General features: G+C 33.6%; 1 protein-coding gene across 1 annotated transcript in view; it reads right to left on the bottom strand.

Annotated features, from left to right (window-relative positions):
- The window catches only part of LOC128885851 (trehalase-like), a 39,777-nt gene extending 31,807 nt beyond the window's left edge, over positions 1–7,970 (bottom strand). The window contains exon 1 of the mRNA XM_054140166.1: positions 7,278–7,970. Coding sequence (XP_053996141.1) covers positions 7,278–7,375 — 98 coding nt within the window. The 5' untranslated portion in view covers positions 7,376–7,970. The remainder of the gene's footprint in view (positions 1–7,277) is intronic.
- Between the last annotated feature and the right edge of the window lie 12,702 nt (positions 7,971–20,672).

Here is a 20,672-nt window from a genome sequence, read left to right as displayed (position 1 = left end):
TTCGAATATGAATTTTATAGGTTCTTGGATTACCGTCCGATCTGCATCTGTCCAAAGTCGTCAGCAGCCACATCATATCTTTCATCTTTCATCTTTCATTTAATAAAAAAAAAAAAAAATTAATGATAGCCTTCTAATTCAAACAGTTACTTTCTAATTTCTCTAATTATTCTGATTTTATGGTTATGAATTTACTACTTTAGGAAGATAGTCTTAAGATGCTATGGAAGGGTATCGCAAAAAATCAGTTGCTTTGAAGTTCTACGTCAAAAGAGCCTTTTAACAGTCTCATTCTCAGAACGTAACTATCCCTTTGAAAAAGCTAAACACGAATTCTACAGGTTCTTGGCTTCTAATCCGATCTGCAACTAGAATGCTGCGCACGGTTATCAACAGCCACTTTGCCTTGACATGAACCTGTGCCCCCAATTTATGGAACATCGACAAGCCGACTTTCATCGGGATCGTAATGCCGCTTTTATGGCGGCATTATACGAGATCGAAATGGTTGTACCTCCATAGGAAACATCACTCCCTTGGCACCAAATAAAAAATAGACACTTTCACCAGGAACTCATCTTTGCAAACGAATTGAGAAGTTTTTCAGAAGTTCCTACCTCTCGGTAGGGAGAAGTTCGATGTTCCAATATTATATTCTTTCACTTTGAAAATTTCGGACTTTGAATTTCTAGGAAGCTGTGGTGTGGAACTGATAAGGTAAGGGGGATAGAATTCTATAAGCTATGATCTTGTAAGAGCGTGCTTGCATGAGGAAACCAATCTAATGATTTGGCTTATAGATGGAAATCTTGTGACAATTGAAATTTGCGTGTCACTTCAACATAACATACAGAGTGTTAATAGAAATGTGTAATAATTTCGTGAGATCAATTTCTCGTGACAAAATGAATCAAAAAGTTCTTTTCCATTTTGCAATCTGAGGCTTCGTTACCGAGATATAAGCAGTGAAGGTTTGTTCGAGTGCGAACGTATGGTCAGGGTGCGAAGAGCTGGACTAGGATATAAATGGCTCGCCCCGACAGTTACATTCGTTAACTTTAATTAGTTATATCTAGATAACGAAGGTTCAGATTGCAAAATGACAAAAGACTACTTCGTATATTTTTACTTGAAGAAGTTATTTTGATAAAAGGTCCCACATTTTTGTTATTATCCTGTATAATAATATGGATGAATAGATGGAGTACCATGAAACACCTGAAATATTTTTAGCGTATTAAACAGCTTTATTTTAAAAGATATATCGTGAATTGTTTTGTGTAAACATAATATTTAGCTACTATTTATAACCAAGACAAATATTAATGCGATATTTTATAAAAATATAACCCTTTTGCAAACTAAATCCTACAATTCAGCTAATTGTTGATTTTTTGTTCTTTGAATAGATTCTTTTAAGCATCATTTATGATCACCGCCTCATTAATATTATGTTATTTTGTGATCCTACATTACCATATACGTACTGTTAGTGTGTTAAACGCTTAGTTCACTTGCAAGATATATTATCTATATTTACACAATCTATTTCAATTGTTTTAAAACATTTTTTTCATACTAAAATACAAGATATAATATAAGTACAAGGATTCCTAGAGTTTCACGCAGTATTATAAAAATGTATATGAATTTACCAAAACTATTAACAAATTTTGTCCCAGTATTCCCTCGATGCTTTAATTTCTGTTTGCTTTAAAAATAATAGTTTGTCCGTCAAGAGATGAACAAGTGAAGGGTGACACAGATCCTCGAAAATTAAAAACTGTTACATCGCGTAAAATCTCAGATATTTCGCAAGTGAAGTGTATTTTTAAAATGAAGCGAATCAATTTATAGATATCTTTAATTCATTGTATAAGTTATAAAAATGATAATTGTGGAAAAGATGGTGCAAGAGGATTTCTTACAATATCTTGCAGCAGCAGAATAGCTACAGGAATAAAATGAAACATGTATGAAGTTCCAATTAAAAAGAATTGCAGAGTTGTACGTACACACATCGATGAATGGTTTGGAAAATAATTTCATGGGAAAGTAGATCTTATAAAGCGTGTAACATTCTTCTTTATCGATTTTTTCTATCCTTGCCTAGAGAGGACTTGTAGATTAATATTTAAACGAGACATTTAAGGTTTATTGACGTAAAACTCGATATTTATAAAATGACATTTTATAATCCTCTAGTTTACTAGTCTAATCCTCAGATTAGAATAGTGTAAAATACGTGATGTTTAATACTATTTAAACAATTTCTCTATCTTCTCAAAATGAAAAAGAAGTGAGATAAAGTTTCATTTAGTGTTTTTAAATATTCACGGACCATACATGGTTTACTTAATTTGTTTAATAAATTTAATATAATAATTCTTCAATGGTTAATAAGATGTTTTCCGGAACTTCTACTTGATTGAAAGTTCACTTGAGTAATAGTTACTCAAGTGAGCTTCTATGCTTCTATATTTTAATTTTTATTAAATAAATAACAACTCAATACTTGTGGAATGAGAATAAAAAATTATCAACGATGAGTGATACGAATAAATATCACGAATGATAAGGATATGACAATGTACGTTAAAATCCAGAATCATAAAATATTGCAAGTAAAAATAAGATTAGTAAGAAACAGAATGTCATCCAATTGGAGTCTGAAATCGATAAATATGAATTTTGGGTGAGTCGGTGTTCTGGAAAAGGTGACGTCTTGCGGAAATAAAAAATACACGAGAATTTCGCATTCCGATAATGGGTTTGTTATCGAAATAGATACATGTCGTTGGGATAATCTATTACGTTGATCTATAAAATTGAACAAATTTAGAAAAAACAAAAGCCACTTTCTAATGTCGGAAATTGTAAAGAAAAATGATCATTTAATACGATAACCAACAGGATAAAAAATAAAATTTCTTCTTTTTTTGAAATGATATGTTATACAATTATTTTATGAAAAGGACTGAAACGTGCAGTTGAAGTATTTAATGAACAATATTAAACAAATACCTGCAATGATATATATGTCTATACTTTGATTGAAAATGGTATGTTTAATAGTTTATGCGCAAAATTGCGGAAACTTTTCATGCATGATTGTCGAGTTCGTGGGTTTCCTCGATAAACCGAGGCATGCGGTCAACGATAATTATTTATCCTCGGTAGTGGCTGATAACGTTCAATGAGCCAGTGTGGCGAATATCAAGTCTTTTGTCAACTAGTTGTATGTAAGCATGAATGGTTAAATACACGTGCTCGGGCTACATTACGAGAGCTGTCCATATTAATTAAACGCGCCAAGCAGGTTTCGGGGCATGCAACAACCTATTAGAGCTCTTTATACCATCAGAAGCCATACTAACTTCAAAGATTCTAACTCATACTCATTGACAGCCATTATTACTACACTCTAAGATTATATTCAATAACTACGTTAACGATTACTGACATAAGTGTTAGAAGAGGAAATTCAAAACAATTATTTAGGAGTAAAAGATTCACTTAGCCATAAATATAAAATTGTTTCATTATGCATTAAGTGCGAAGAATATAATATCGTGACTTGGATAACTGGTCAAGAAAGAATCGAACATTACTTGGAGATGCAAGATTGTTTGAATCTGGAAAATGAGATTATTACTTTGTGTTTGCATTAATATTTATATAATATTGTTGAATCGTGAATTACGAATAAATGCTTAGAAATATTCGTGTATATTTCGCAGAATATTGTAGACAAAGCGAATTTTCCAAGTTCCAATGTAATATAATAACATGGTTTTCACTTTCACTTCATTAATTTAAACATAATTATCTTTATTCGACTTAACAATGCTTATCCTTTCACGCAAAGATCATTCCGGTTTACCGCAAGTCTCTCGTCCAGGACTGTGGGAGATTGCAATCTTACCGATCACATTATCATTACAGTCTCAACGAGTTCCGTCTCACTTAACGTTTTTTTACTTGGATTCCCATTCCGCCTTATGCGCGCAAAAAAACGAGGCATATAATGGTAGGTGCGGATGCGCAAAACGATTGCATAAAAGGACTAACTAAGCCGCACTCACAATGAATAGAACTCTAGATTGCAACCTTGCGTTTGACTGCTGCATCTAATGAGTTGTAAACAAACGCAGAGCAGGAAACTGGATTCTATCGAATTTTTTCATAGCCTCTGACAAGACAAATGATGCCGGAAGAAAGGATATATAATACACCACCGAGTATTCTATTTTTACCGAACAATGGAGTGAATAACAGATTCTTCGAAATTGTATTCTTTTCTTGGCGCGTTCTTGAAATAGTAACTATTTATACACTTAGAACATTTTTTTTTAATATGCTGAAAGGGGCAATACACTTTTAATATGTGATAACATATTATTTTCTCCTTACCCAAGATTCGATGTACGATTAATTATCTTCGACTACTATGGTCGTAAAATTAATTTCAATTATTATATCATTAAAACAAGTTAAACAAACGAACTTACACATACTTGCCATTATTACATACATTATATTAATATATTAAATTATATTAACCGAAAATATTTCACTAGATTCGACACATACTACTTGTCAAGATTGTTTCAATGATAAATAATAAAATTGCAGGTTAAGATTTCCCCTTAATTACATTAATCGTGAGATATTCTAAGTTTCTAAGGCCTAGTTCTTCATGGTTGATACTACTTGATATTTTCAGGAATAAACCGTGACCTTTGAATAAGATACTCTGATTCGCCAGCATTGCAGCTTCTTCAGTGATCAAATGACATACTGGTATTGTCATCGATATCGTTGATCCATTTCAGAGTGTCATTTGACCCTTCAAGATGCTAGCTGCAATACTGATGAAATGAACAGTGGAAGTTTGGGATAACTCATAATTAACGTAATTTATAATATTTTAAGCTATTTTCTCTCCCTTTTATATATTTCTCACGTTATGACAGCAATTGTTGGCGTTAATTTATCATAAATAGTTTCGATTAGTAGCGTGTGTCAAATATAGCGAATCGTTCTCGGTTAATATAATTTACTATACAGATATAAAGTACGTCTAACATAATTTCAATTTCGTTTGTTTGACTTTTCTAATGATGAATGAAATTAATTTCACGACTTACTTGTTATCATATATCAAAGATGTATTTTAACGTTTTAGCATATTCTACAAAACTATCTTAGTGTGTAAAAAGTTACTTAATATTTCATAAATACTCCATAATATATATTTTTAAATAATGTACTTTATACCGTTATATTTAAAATGTTTTCGATGTCATCGCTCTCAGTATCAATAAAAGAATTATACTTCTCATTTCTGTATGTCAAATACATTATTTTATTTGACTTCACCAATAGCAAAAAAGGTTGTGCATCACTGAGGGACACTAACAACAAATAATCCCAAAGTGACTCTGATGGAGTTTATCTGGGGTTTCGGAAATTTCCGTATCGTAGGCACTAATGTCACTGATAACTTTACTGCATGTAATGCAAAACAATGATCTCTAAATGTTAGTTTATCTGTAATGGAAATGCAGAGTTATGCATTGACTTCTACATGTTTCCAAAAATAAACGTCGAATGCGCAACGCGCCAACAATTGTACGTTATTGAAGCGATATGGTTTATAATTAACGTCAATTGCGATTAAAAACAGATTACATTAAATTAATTCACCTATGACTGTCACTTGATAATCAGATGTATCTAGTAATCAATGCGAATTTGATTGCTAGATCCGATTATTAATAATTATCTTTTATATTAATATATATATATATATATATATATATATATATATTAATATTAATAATTAATATATATATATATATTAATAAAAATCTGTATATTTACTACATATTGGTTATTTTGTCATTTTTTAATCTTTGTGTTTCCAAAGTTTAAATGAATTCATTATCTACAATTTTGATAAGTTAATTCCAGTACTTTCTTGTCTGCACAATATCTAATGATTGCATTATTTATTGATGGAATTTTCCTGAAGAAGACATAGCAACAAGGTCGAAACATATAGAGAAATATTTATTCATCCTTTGAATATCTATTGCTATTGTACTTCTATCATTTTACAAGCATTATAACGAATTCTCTTAATAAATTTATGTATAGAGTGAATAGAATAATAGATGCAGAAGTTCCATCGGTGAAGTTAATTGATAAATGAAATTTATGTTTATTTCTTGTAGAATATATCATCCAAATTCATATCAGAATTTTCTTCAGCCGTGCTTCAGGTTTATCTAATAATTTCAAGATAAATTTCGAAACAGCAATTCAAGTATATTCTCATAAATTCGTTGTATAAGTAAATAAAATACTATTTCATTGAGTGAGACGAAAGAAAAATATTGTTTGTAAACGTACACGCTGTCGATGATGAAAGCTGATACAAGCGTATAATAATATTAAGTCCGTTCTTAAGTCTAATCGGTGAAACTGCGGGCCACTGACCCCCCTGACAAGCACTTTCATCTTAACGCATTGTTAATCCACAATTTTACACAGAAGCGACTTCATGTCACCGGCTATTATTTCGTAATTGAATGTGATATAAACTACTGAGTGATATAAACCTAAACACTGAGAAAAGTATATTCTATTGTTCAAAATGAATCAAAACTCGACAGGACTAAACACGACGACCAGAGCTTTCGCAATATTCTATATCGCCCTGGGTTTCATAAATTGAAATAGATAATGCAAGTGCAAACACGAGTTAACTCGTGACTGGTCAGCAATGTGTTAAACGATATTGCTCTTATGAACAACTTCAACTTCGTTTCCTACTGTAACCATCAACATCATCACTGCCATTTTCAGAAACAGCTCAAACTTTAACCTAACTGCCTCCAAAAATAACTATAACCTCGCCAACATGTTAAAGAAAACACCATCATTCATCAAACCCAACCCACGATCAACAAAAACGTTGCCGACCCCCGCGTTCCATTCTCCACAATTCCAGAAAAGGTAAACACAAAACATCGGCGTCGCTCATTCGGGAGGTCCAAACCGCGAAGATCTCTCGACTAGATACCGTATGACCGCTTCCGAATATCGAATCCATGGCGACGCAGAACAAAGGAGCAGCCTAACCGGAAAGAGCAAAGTTTCTGGGCCAAGAGCGTTCCGCGGCGTTTAAAGGAGCCGCGAAACCTCGTTTTGAAGCGCGGAAGGAACGCCGGGAGTCGACGGTGCACCTTCTCAGTTTCCCTTTCACTCACCTATCGCAGTCCGTGGCCTTGACGCTGGCATGTCGGATCGTGGCAGCATCGGTCAAGGCGATCGCGGCCAAAAGAACGATCACTGGTCCAGCTTGCATGGTGGTTCCTGGTAGGGGTCACACAGGTCGACCCCGGGGTGAGTGTCGTCGATGAACCTCTCGCCGGACCTCGGTGAACCTCGGGCTGCCGGATAAACGCCGTCACTCCTCGACACAGCCGAGTAGTTCAACGATCAGCCGACCGACTGATACGGCGTCGCGCCAGTTACAGAACGTTACGATCGCGTCCGGCTTCCGACGGTTCGCTGCTCGCGCTTACACCACCGTCAAAAGGCGTCCTCTCAGGCGAATCAACGAAGGAGGGCAGCGTGGCATAAGTCACAACCGGGGAAAATGCAGAAAGAGTCCGCTCAGGTTCGTTTTCGGACCCTCTGCGCGACCGCCAGGACTCCGGCATCAGTTATATTGCGTCCGGCTGAGTTGATAACGGCGCGTCGTTCATTGGTCCGGGACGCGAACACTCCCCCGGCCCGATTGGCTGCCGATTAAGCGACGGTTATTTCCCGACAAAGGCGAAAGGCTTTTCGCGGTAATTATTCGCGCGGCTCATCTTCTCGCGGGCAGCAGCGCGCGTAGCCCGGATTTCAGGTCGGAAGTGGACGCGAATTTTGTCCCTTAACCATTCGAGGGCCAAAGAGCGATATATCGGTCCTCCAGACACTTGCAAAAAGGGCCAAAAGCGATATACCGCTGCTCGAAACTGTTAGTGCTATTTTCATTAGAACATCAATTTTACTTCACGAAAATAACGTCAGTATCTAATGCACATAGATTTATTTGTGCACTCCAATTTTATTTCAAGTTTTTGTGAAAATATTTTCTTTATATGAACTTTTTGTTTGTTATACCTGTAATGTTTCATTTTTACTTCTTTAATAATAAAGGATCTTTTTAGTAGTAACGGAAGTCTAACATGTTTTTAGTATTGTGTAAAAATTTCATGAACCTTAAAATAAAATTGATCGAAATATACATTTTTGTTTACTATCATGCAGACCTGAAGATCACTTCATCTATAAACAAACTCCTGTGTTTGTAGCCAGTGAATATAAATACTGCTTGCAAGACTGATAGCCATTGAATTTTTAATACGAATTGTATTTTTTAGTAAATTTTTGATTTCAATTTCGTTACATTTAATCGTATCAAAAAGAGAAATAATACTCACTACATCTAGGAATGTGTACGAAGAGGTTAATGGTTTTGATTTACGATGCATCGACGCTTGTCCATTGGCTACAGATTCAGACTAATCTATTTGAATGTGAATATGATTGTTAGATATTTTTAAAAAATTTGATTTAACTTAATCTTAATGAGATTAGTATTTAAAGTATTTTTTTAAAAAATTGTTTGTTAATTTACATACGACAACGATATACAATTTCTAAAAGTTTCAATTTTATTTCATTCAGACCACTGTGGTACGAAAACAATTACACTTTTTATACGGATTAACATTTTTTCAACGAAAATAAGCTAAAATACTGTTCGTATGTAATTTCAATGTATACAGCAAATAGTGATTGTATCAGATGTTCCGTATCATCAGGAAAAATTCCCAAACGTCACCGTTTTCCTTGGCCCGCACTGTAGTGTGCCCTCGTAATATCCCGCGCACGCCTCCACGATAACGTTGATAACCAGGTTTTCGCCACCTTCGAGGAAAGGTAAATTGCTCACATTCAGAAGCATCGCGCAATGTTTGTTCATTAATATTTATGTTTGCTTGTGAGCGTGTGCGAGCTCATTGATAAGATATTTGTAAGCGGTTACTTTAATGGTACTAAACCACTTTAACGAGTGATTGAACGATACGATGAGGTTTGATCGATCAAATGCCTGTGATTTTCCACTCACAGATTACAAAGGATCATGCGTGACATTGATAATATTCAATCAAAGGATTTTTGAAAATATGCATAGAAACGGAATCTGAAAAGGAACAAATTGTCCAGGAACTATCTTTTCAAAGAGTAAACGATTATTTCACAAAGTCATAACGAGCGAAATTAGTTTTAAATGTATATTTGTGTCACGTCGTAATATAGTGACGATTATTGTATCGGATTCTTACCTGCAAGCACTGATTTGGTAAATAACATATTAGAATATAAACATTTTGTTTTCTTAATATTTAACGTTGCATAATAATTTACATTTCTGTAAGATTGTTACAAAAAAAAAAGATCGACGTATGCTACAAATGTTCTAACTATGTCTGAGGTTATTCGAAAACCCAGAAGTCTTTTTAGGAACGAACAACTCTGACTTATTGAGAAAGCTAGCACGAAGGAATCCTTTAATCTCCGCAGAGAATCGACGTGTTAGACTTCGGTTTACGAAAGATCACATTGTCTGGACGGAAGAAAAATGGGGTAAAGTTGTATTTGCCGATGAAAGTGGATCTAACCTGTTTGATTCCGATAGACCACGAAAAGTGCAACGAAGCGACTGTCAAAGTTGGAATTGGATCAGTCGTTTGAAATTGTCCGAGTGTAAACACACTCGGTCGTTTTATTTATTTTAACACAGTGGAGATAGTTCTTCTTCCGTATGAGTGAATAAAATATTTAAAAGTATTAGTCATTGTTTAATTCTATTAAATGTTAAACGTTTTGATGTTCACAATTATATAATTATTTATCTACTTTAGTATAGCCTGTACTAGACTATATCAAAACATCTAACCAACAATAAAGCTAAATAATTGTTTCATAACAAGATAAACACGTATCACCGATAGTCTTTCTCCACTCATTGAAAAAAAGGTTTGGAAAATAAATATATCTATCCGATAACAATATAAAGAATCTGACCAACAATAAAGCTAAATAATTGTTTCATAACAAGATAAACACGTATCACCGATAGTCTTTCTCCACTCATTGAAAAAAAGGTTTGGAAAATAAATATATCTATTCGATAACAATATAAAGAATCTAACCAACAATAAAGCTAAATAATTGTTTCATAAGAAATTGATAAATGAAATTTCGAAATCGATCATATGAAAAATTGACCTACTCAATAGCCACACTCAAGTCTCAAAGAGATCATCTGAATTGATGTAGAGAAGGAGATATTATCGAAGAAACTGAAATGCATAAAACTCTTATTTCCGTTAAGACTAACATCGCAAAATAGTTGCACTGGCATTCATTAATCAATGATAAGTCAATCGCGACTATCGCTTTCAAAATACTGTTTTGAAATGTCTACCTACGATAAAATAACAGAAACTGTCAAGGTTGTCACGAAAATTATTTAATTGTTTGTTTTGTAATATGGAAATGAACGTTTCTGAATCTGTAGTACCAACTAATGAATTTATTATCTAGGTGATTTTAGAAGTACTGAAATATGAAATGTCAGTGTGTTTATATATCTACGATCAACATTGAGTGTTTATAAAATCACCCCTACGATAATACCGTTTCTACTTGAAAACCTGTATCTGACATAAATTAACAATAATGTTAGCATATACGATACATTGCGTCTGCGATCCACGTGTCCTAGTTTAGTGTCCCGCATGTACTAGATGTAAACACGTAGTTGAAATTACACGGTTCATTTACACTTCGTTTAACAAAAAATAAAGAGTGGTACTGGGACTGGAAAAGGAGTAAAATGTGGACTCAATTGCAAACTTTATGCATTTATGGTTCATGTTGATATGGAAAACATATGCAAAGTGTATGCAGAATATATTTCATAATGTAACGTAATCATGTTTATATTTTATTTTGCATAAGTGAATACATTTGGTATAAGTTTAGCATGTGCTTTTTATATTTCCATACATTGTTAATAAATAAGATTCAAGTTTTATAGAAAAACCATAATTTAGGCTTTATTGTTACATTTATTGTCTATGTTATTAATATCACGAGACATCCTTAATTAATTATCAAAGAAGCTGCAGAATTATACAGAATTATACAGAATTAAACAGAATTATATATACTAATATTGCCGCGAACGTGGAGGCTCGTATGTTTATCAAGGAGTGTTGGTATAATGTTCAGAGAAGTTTAAACTTAATCAAAGTTTGTTGAGAATTTGACAGCTAGTGTTCGCTTCTTGGGAGCGTAGTATAACTAACAAGGCCTTCATATGCAAGTTAAACCATCTTCCATAAGATCAATAGATCAACGTAAACAGGCTCCATGGATAATGCTTTGGACTTGGTAGCTCGAAAATACTCGACAAACAGTTTGTTCGTTAAACAATATTTTATCGTTAAGAAGAGTGAAATATGAAAAGACTTGACGACACTGCTCCTGTCTAATTTTTCTTCTTTTCATTTTGAATGACAATGAGGCGTACCAATTGCTATCTATACCCAATGTTCCATTAAATTATTTATTAATATAATAAATTTTAGTTCCATACTGGCCCATGAACAATTATATACAAAAATAGCTTATTATATTTTGTATGTAGAATTTCATTCAACGTATTTATCTTATAAATTGGAAGCAGTGCTTTACGCTAGAACATATTAAAAGCCCATTTCCAACAAAAATTCAATGTAATTGTTTGGTCAATGCGAGTTTGCGTTATTTATTACATAATTAAAATATTAAAATATTGATAACTCGAATTTATTATTCTTCAGAGATAATGGTCAATTGTACAGTTGATGTCTCTGCCATTCAACGTTGGATTGTTAATTCAAATGACCCTCGTTTACTTCACAGATTTGTTCTTCATTCCCAATAATTATTCAAATTACAATAGGGTGTGGCGTGCAACGACAAGACACCAAGTGTAGAAAGAACCATAGAAAGATCGTGTCGGTGCTGGTTATCTAGCGTGACATAAAGGGCTTTCTTAAGTACCTGCTCGTGCAGCGAGAAGACTATATGGATAGTATACTTATTTCCAGAACGACCCACAGTTCCATCTACAGAAGAATTGAAGCTTCTTCGAATGCCTTTGATGCAACTGAATGGAACTATTTTCGCTTGAATGTAATAATCCTTATATTTATATTACATTCTCATGAGGAGGCAGTGTTGGTTGAATATACCTTTGATGCTATTCATATATTACCTATGTTTGCAGCACATTGTTACTCATCCTTAAATATTGAGGAGTGTTATTTAAATAAATATTTCAGAAATACTTTCATTCTTCCAACTGTAACTAGAGTAATATTCTTAGTTGAAATGTTGTTGATTGAAGAATACTTAAATTGTGTCTCAAGAATCAAGAACAACACATCAATTCATCAATTGTACAAAATATTAATAATATTAATTTAACACTATCTGTATGCATATAATAAAACAAGTGATACCGAATACATTTTTTAAATTATTAAAATAAAACGGTATGTCTAGAAAAAAAAAATGTTAGTTTCTGAGAAACAATTACTTATTACTCACAGGATACATTTTTCCTTATTCTGGACTACGTCGATTAGTCTAGTTAGTAATTAATGATTTTTAAACAATGTAAACGTATTTTATCTTCAATTACGACTGTAATTTTTACGAGTCCTTCGCCTAGAATTGCATCGATAAGTATCTTTAAAATTTCCATTCTATTTCTCGGAACAGTTTTTATGCAATTTAATGAGTGCAGTTTGCAAATGCGCAAAGAATCTCCTTCGCCATTTTAGACCGTGAAACGTACATAGGTAAAGTTGACATTGTTGACGAACACGTGCGCAAAGTACGGAAATTATTATCGATTACTAGACGTGCTTCTGCCAGTATGAATTCTAATGTATTGGATATATGCCGAGATATCCATTATTTGAATCGTTAATAACGACTCAAGAATCATGATTTTGAATACCGCTGATATCCTCGGAATGGTCGTAGACCTCGAATTCAATGATTATTTTAAGTTGGATTTCAAAAGATATTTATTCACGTTATACAATAATATTATAATGACAGTTTTCACGATAATGTATCATAATGAAATTATTAGTTTAAGCATTTTTTAATGCAACGCTATAGTGTATTAGTGTCAAACTCTATTCAATATTTATTTACAGATATTTGTCATGAAAAATGCATCAACATAGCTTAATTGGATGTATGTGATATTTATTATTTTTATAATACACGATAAAATAAAAATCAACGTACTACATTGTTATGTACAGCAGGAGTAATGAAACTAATTTCAACGTATTATATTATACATTCTACGATTATATCAATTCTTCGGTGTTCCTGAACTTAGTATTAGGAAGATGTATTTCGTAGACTTGCTAATACTGTGCCCTTCGACACCCACTGTGTACTGTCTAGTTTTTATCATGCAAACAGTCACTGAAAACCGCTCACGTATTTGATATGCAGAAACGTATCCTACATAGATTACATTAATTACGAATCCCGTCCAGAATATTTATTACTCGCCCTATTTCATTGCATTATATCATCATGTAAAGTATATTAGTGCTGATTGTGCATTATTACTATTACTCTATCGTTACTATCAGCGAGAATAGTTTCAGCAAAAGCATCGAGAATATTTTTCAGCTGGCGAATAATATAAGTGAATACTGCCACGAACGGATTTATAGTATAATCAAGCATAATTGGCACTTATTTAAAATTGACAGCTGAAAATTAATGTCGACTGCCGGTCGTTTATGTAAGTATTAAAAGATTCACGAAAGATGGAAAAAAAATCCTCGGATGGATTTTTGATTCCAGTGGAATTCTCGGGAATTAATTTAAAGGCGGTAAGTGACGCTCGTTACATAAAAAACTGTGAGTGATTTATCGCAAGGATAAGATTTCAAGGTAGGAGGATCGATATAATCGATGCTTAAATTATTCGAGAACCTGTTAATTGCAATTTTCAGCATTAATTTCGTTTATAAATCTGAGACAAGTTTGCTGCAACAGAGAAACGGAATTGATTTGATTGGCGATTGGTTGTATATCTAACCGACATTGACATCCTAATTGCCTGAATTAAATCTTGATGAGATATGTAATCCCACAATGCGTACCATAATGATAGCCTCACCCATATGTTTCGTTGTTCTTGTCTCTCATTAAAACCACAATTCAAAGATGAGGCTATCGTTTTGGTACACCTTCATCATAACTGATAACAAATGTAAAATACGATGAAAGTCACTAATACTGTACAGAATATATTGTGATACAGCAGTGCATTGCAACAACAAAATTTATACATATATTTATACAATTTATACAGTGATGGTATCATAATGGTACGTACGCGATAATCAACGACGGTGATTATACTATTAATCAAGAATTGCTGTACAATGATATATTTAAAAATAATTTGTAAGTTGAAAAAAATGGATGTTATTTATAGATCAACCCAATTTTACCTACGAACACTATTAATTTTGATTTCTTTTTGGTGCACAGTTTTGTCGACGAAGTATCAGATTCCCAGCTCATATTCAATTACAATGTCGCCAGCGGCGTTATAAAATTTGTAAACGCACCTTCGATGGTAATTTACCTATCGGTACTTACAATTTCAATCTTACGTAAGGTAAATTGCTCTTAGGCACGCTTTTCAAGGCGCTTACGTAAAGCGAATCATTTTTATGAACCTGTACACACGCATACACACATGATTAATACAAGGTTCGCGCTGGCTTTAAGTTTGCTTCATAATTTCCAATGCGACATGAAAGAAAACCGTAGCTATTTCTAGCAAAAATATTTTATCGGGAGCAATACATGAACGTTGCCGTGGAATTTCAGAAAAATTGTCGCGATGAAAGGGATCTTAATCGATTGATTTATCGATTTACTCTTGCCGCGACAACATCGACGCCGACGTTAGTTACAGCCGAGGATTGAAACTTTTACAGAAAGAACTGTTTCAATCGATTACGTAAAAGCGTTCGCTGAAACAGTTATGAAGAACCGATATGTATTCCACCTGTTGTGGTAAAAAACAGTTTTTTTTTTACATATCGATATCGGCTACTACGTTGTTTATCGATGTATTTATTTCAACATTAATATTGCATAATGGTTCTCTATTGATTCTATAGTTGATGAGAAATTTATTTCTAGTTTTTTAGTTCCAGTATTATATTAAAAATAGAAAACAATTGTTTTAGACCTTGAACAAAATAATTACTCAACTTAAATATAAGCTCTAGCATTGCTTTTCTTTAAAAGCAAGAATTAAACCTGTCTAAATATTCAATGTGTTTCCATCAGAAATAAACAAATATCCTATCCATTCGATAGTTTCGAATAAGGAATAAAAAATAATCAACTTCAATCAAACAATCAAAATTAAAATTTCAATGAAACCACATCCCACATTAAATGAATAAAGGCTTGCATAATTAATGACTGTTCAATGGAATAAACGTAGAAAATGAAGTTCTATAGTCTGTCCCCATTTATCATTTGTAATCCGATTAAAATTTATCCTATCTTTAACTTCCACTCGCTTATTTCAGAATTTATTTAATCGGATTAGATTTCCATTAAAATATAATTGCACGACAGGCAATTGCACTGTTACTAATGATAAATATACTACTTTATTTAAATGATTGTAAAGAACTGTCAAATATTCGGATCTTTTTGTGGAATGTAAGCTTATCAATAAAATTGACTTTGATTCCTTCTATCTCCGGGTCTCCAGTCACAGCAACCTCCACGTGGTGAGACTTGGTAACGAGTAACAGGAATGTAACGAATAGGTTGTTTAATTATAGTTGATGAAACCGTATTATGGTTTAACATATCGATTGTGAGATAGATGTAGTCGATACGTTATTATGGAAAGATAATACTATTCTAGCTATAATATGTAGTATATAGATTCGTCTATTGTTACACATAGGCAACTTCCTCCAATTTAATTAAAATTTAATGAATGTAATCGTTATAATAAGAAGTATAGGATAGCATTCTTTAGGAAAATAGAAGACCATCTAGAAGAGGATACATCTCACAAAATTCATTGCTTTCCCAGAGTATAAGTTATCTTTTTACAAATCAATCAAGTATATTGCAGAATAATTGTACTCGCGTAACCTGTCTCTACATTTAATGTATTATACATAACATTTTTAACGAATATGCAAACGCTTGTTACTTATATCCAACAGATACAAAGCATCCTGCGTAATTTAGAGTCGACGACACATCTGACTTGATACCCATATGATCCCATAATCAAGTGCGATATATTAGCTAAACATGACTCCCATTACTCTCTGTAACTGTTGCTATAGTAAGGAACAACACTCTACAGGTGAAATATACCCCTCGGCATCACTATTATTTGAATACGTGCTCTGTCGATCATACGAAACTAAATCCATGAATTTTTAAGAAACATACGATAAGAAGAAGGTAAGACTGTGTAAAATGAATGAAAAACATTACGTTGCTAATTAAATTAAATATATTTTATTAACAAACAAAAAATAGGAAAATTCAGAAGCGAATATACACTAAAATCGAGAAGAAAAATCGAAAGGGTAGGATGAAAGCGACAATACCACAGAAGTGACAATATTTTTCAGTTCCTTAATATGTTTTTAAAAGTTCTTGGTGAATCATCAACACGTATCAAAATTGCCATGAAAGGTACGAAGATTTCCGATTACAAGTTCGATAAAAAGTCTACTTCCTCCGAATACTTTCGACGTATAGATTGAACTGCGTTGCTGGGATTTTATCGCACGCTAAAGAGCTCCCGCGATAAACTCTCGTGCAAGCGAGTACTTACAACTTCTCCCTTCGTGGAGCGAAATATTCGCGTGTGAAGTCACCGTTAAAAAGTTTCTAACTTCTAATGTCCACGTTCGGTCCATATATCCGATCTTTCATCACCGACTCCATGAAATCTGATAAAGTTGCTACAACCCTCGAATTTTATGATATGTTTGGGGTGTCTTTTCTCGTAACTTTTCTCGTAAATATTCGTAATGTATTATATAAAGATTTATTGTTTTAATGGCGAGAAAAGCTGAGGATCTCTGCTGAAACTATTGACGTATTTCTGTTCGAGTCTGATTGTTGACACGCATTTGAGTAACGATTGAATATACAGTGGCTAGTGACAGGAAAAGCTTACACGATTTATTTGCTATTCAGCTATATTAAGAATGCACTGACATTTTTGTTTTTATGCAGTTCACTTTTATTATGATCTCTTTTATTTTAATAAGAGCTCTTTTGTATTAATTTTTAAAATTTTACTTTAGTTAGAAGAACTTTTCTGGATATAATATTTATTTTTCAATTACATATGAGGTCACCTTTCTACATTTTGTTTTTATTTGTAGATTAAATGTGGATTATTCATTCAATTTATTTTTGAAGAGAGTCTGAAGCGAGGTCAAAACACAAAATGAATAATAAATATTATAGTTAAGCAAAAGAAATTTTAATTTCAGTATTTAATTAATTTTATTCATTCAAATCAATAATTTTAACGAGTTTCACAGATATTCAAAAGACCTTTTGCACTTTAATTCCTTTTCCTTCTTGTTAAGAAGTCACGTAGCTTATTGAATGAACAACTGAATTGGGATTCAATACTATCGAAAAGCGAAATGAAAGTCATTTTTATCGTACATTGAAACTGAATCGGGTGGTTCTCAGTATAATAAAAACAGCCGTTTCGTATTCAAAGAGTATCTCTCGGCTCGGCTATTTTGAAACGTTGAGTTTAGGTGAGCATGGGACACGCCAGTCTTGTAAAGCAAAATTCAATTTCGTGGGAAGAGACGAATAGTTATGACGTCACGTTACATTTCAAATGTCGTCGTAGGATTTTGTGCAACTCTAGCGCTACAATTCGTGTTTCATTTCTCAGGATAAGGAGATCTATTTCCGTAAAGGTATGGTGACAGAAATGGAGTGCAAAGTGACGTTTATTTAGATTCAAATAGAGTAAGAATTATTTAAAAGAATGCAAATATTATAATGTCATCTGATAGAAGAATAATAACGAGCATGATATTAAACTTATAACGATTAGTGACTGAAAAATTCGAATTACAAAGTACTGCAAAACGTCTACACCAAAAATATTAAAAATATTTATCACTATAGATAGTGTCATAAAGTAATAGAATTTCTATTGTTGAAAAGACATACTTCAACTGGAACAACTTTAAGTACCAGTCTTCATTCTGAATAAAAAAATGGAATATCATTTCACCTTCAAATCGGTTCTCATGAATGCGTGTTTTGAAGTTCGATGTTTGAAACGCGAACTGACATTGCCTTGAATTCAATGCATACGTTTCGATGCATGAAACGGAATGACGTTCGATGAATAACAATTACAAGGGCTATCGACACGATATATTCTGTTCGTGCCACTGCCGGGAAGTACTCGGGCCAGAGAACCACGACCATAATCGAGCCTCCTTTTTAGATTGTGGAATTGAAGATACTCGCTGAAGGGACGTGACATACTCGGCAAAGATTTCCAAGGTACCCGTTCTGAGCGTGCCAGTTGCCATGAAGCATGTTTCTGTAAGTGACGTCTTCGTTAGAATTGAAATTCTGAACAGCTTGAATTAGTACGAAGATCTGAATATTTATATCCAGTTCAACGTATGTCTTATACACGCGTCGTGGTATTGTGCTTCACACTAATCACCACAAGTAGCCGCGAATGTTTATGCAAATTTATATTTTTATATCCATAGATGAAAAAGCAGAAAAGTACCTAAATTAAAGCATGTTTTGTCTTTTCTATGTACCGTATATTTTATTTTCTATATATTTATGCAACTTCAGTGTCTCATGATGTAAATATATTCTACGTATAGTCAAGACACACGACTCATAATACTATACCATATATCATTCTTTTAAATTAATCGTTTGTTATATTGTTTCAGGATGGAATGGTTGGTACGTTAAAAATATAATACTTTCAATGACTGCACCTTATAATAATTTATTCACAACAAGTATTAACTGATCTTTGAATTATTAATAGCAATTAGATCAGCAATTGAAGTATTAACAGCAATGTAGATAAGACTATTAAACACTCGAGTTCTAATAAATTGTTCCATAATAAATAATTTTCTCAATGCTGTTCCAAATCTCTATAATCTTGTCTTCTATCAATCTTTGTACACAAACACTTATTTAATTTTTCTCCAATTTTATTCACAAGTGACTTACTTAAAAAGCAGAGAATTGGTGATTCTCAAGATTAAGCTCATCATCGACCGAAGAGTTTATCGCAACAGATTCTTCACACCCGAGGAAGCTTTATTTCTACTTTTCGTGGATCAACACCTGGAACGCAAACCCCCAACCAATCCCCTTCCCACGAAACGGAAGCGATTTCCGTCGGATGAACGTGGCACATACCCGCGAAGGGGTTCCCGCTTTTCCGTCGCGGGGCTTTGAAATCGTCTCGAAATGTCATCATGGAGATGAGATCTACCGTCAATCAAGGTGAATGTCTACGAAACGGAAACCGACACCGAAGGCGGATACGACAACTCGTGGTAATTAACAGACGTCTCGATTCCAAGTGCCATCGGTGTTCTACAAATTCTGGTCTGGATACACGCATGACACACAGTCGCCGGAAAGCAGACACGGATGAGCATTGCGGTAACTCTAATTACATGGTTTCAGCGGTTGGAATTTAACGTGCATCGTGGGAACATAGTTTCGCGCAGTGCTTGGCAAGTATCGTGTCTGGGTGGTTGTCGTTAGTTGCTAACAGTTTTCTCGTATTCTGCCATCCAGGGTTAACCAGGGCTAAAGTTTCAGTAGTGGAACAGTGACTTGGTGTGTTGCGAGGGGTAGGAGGTGATGGACGTAAGAAGAGAGACAAGCATTGCTCACTAATTGAAAATGACATATCGTTTTGCTAGTAATGGTTTGGGACACCATTTGGGGTAGTCTTGTTTTTTCCAGGTTCGAGGCAATTTTCATGACCTTTTTAAAACGTTGAACGCCACGTCATCCATATATATGTGACAGAGCTTTTGACTAAGGAACTTCAACGATTAATTTAAAAAGCTACATAATGATGAAAACAAATCTGGAGAGAATTCGTAAATTTTGATGAGAACCAAAAAATAAGTAATGCAACAAATGTTAGGTTTTATAGTTTCTAATTGTCTCGAGACAAAATTTTAATCATACAGACCTTTCTATGTGAATCAGTCTGGCAATCAACGTGTTAATAGAATGAACGTTGATTTGGTATGTAAGGTTACTTCAGTCTAGCTTTAGTTAGACAAAAACCCTCCTGCGTCTTTCCTGTCAATATGCGAGATTCTGGTCTAAATAATGATATTGGTGTTGTTCGTGCGTCGTACATGTAAGCACGTAATCAACGTGCGAGGATC

This window comes from Hylaeus anthracinus, unplaced genomic scaffold (genome assembly GCF_026225885.1).
Source record: "Hylaeus anthracinus isolate JK02 unplaced genomic scaffold, UHH_iyHylAnth1.0_haploid 11982, whole genome shotgun sequence".
Classification (NCBI taxonomy): domain Eukaryota; kingdom Metazoa; phylum Arthropoda; class Insecta; order Hymenoptera; family Colletidae; genus Hylaeus; species Hylaeus anthracinus.
The sequence above is the reverse complement of the archived record's forward strand: the minus strand, read 5'-3'. Positions and strand labels throughout refer to the sequence as shown.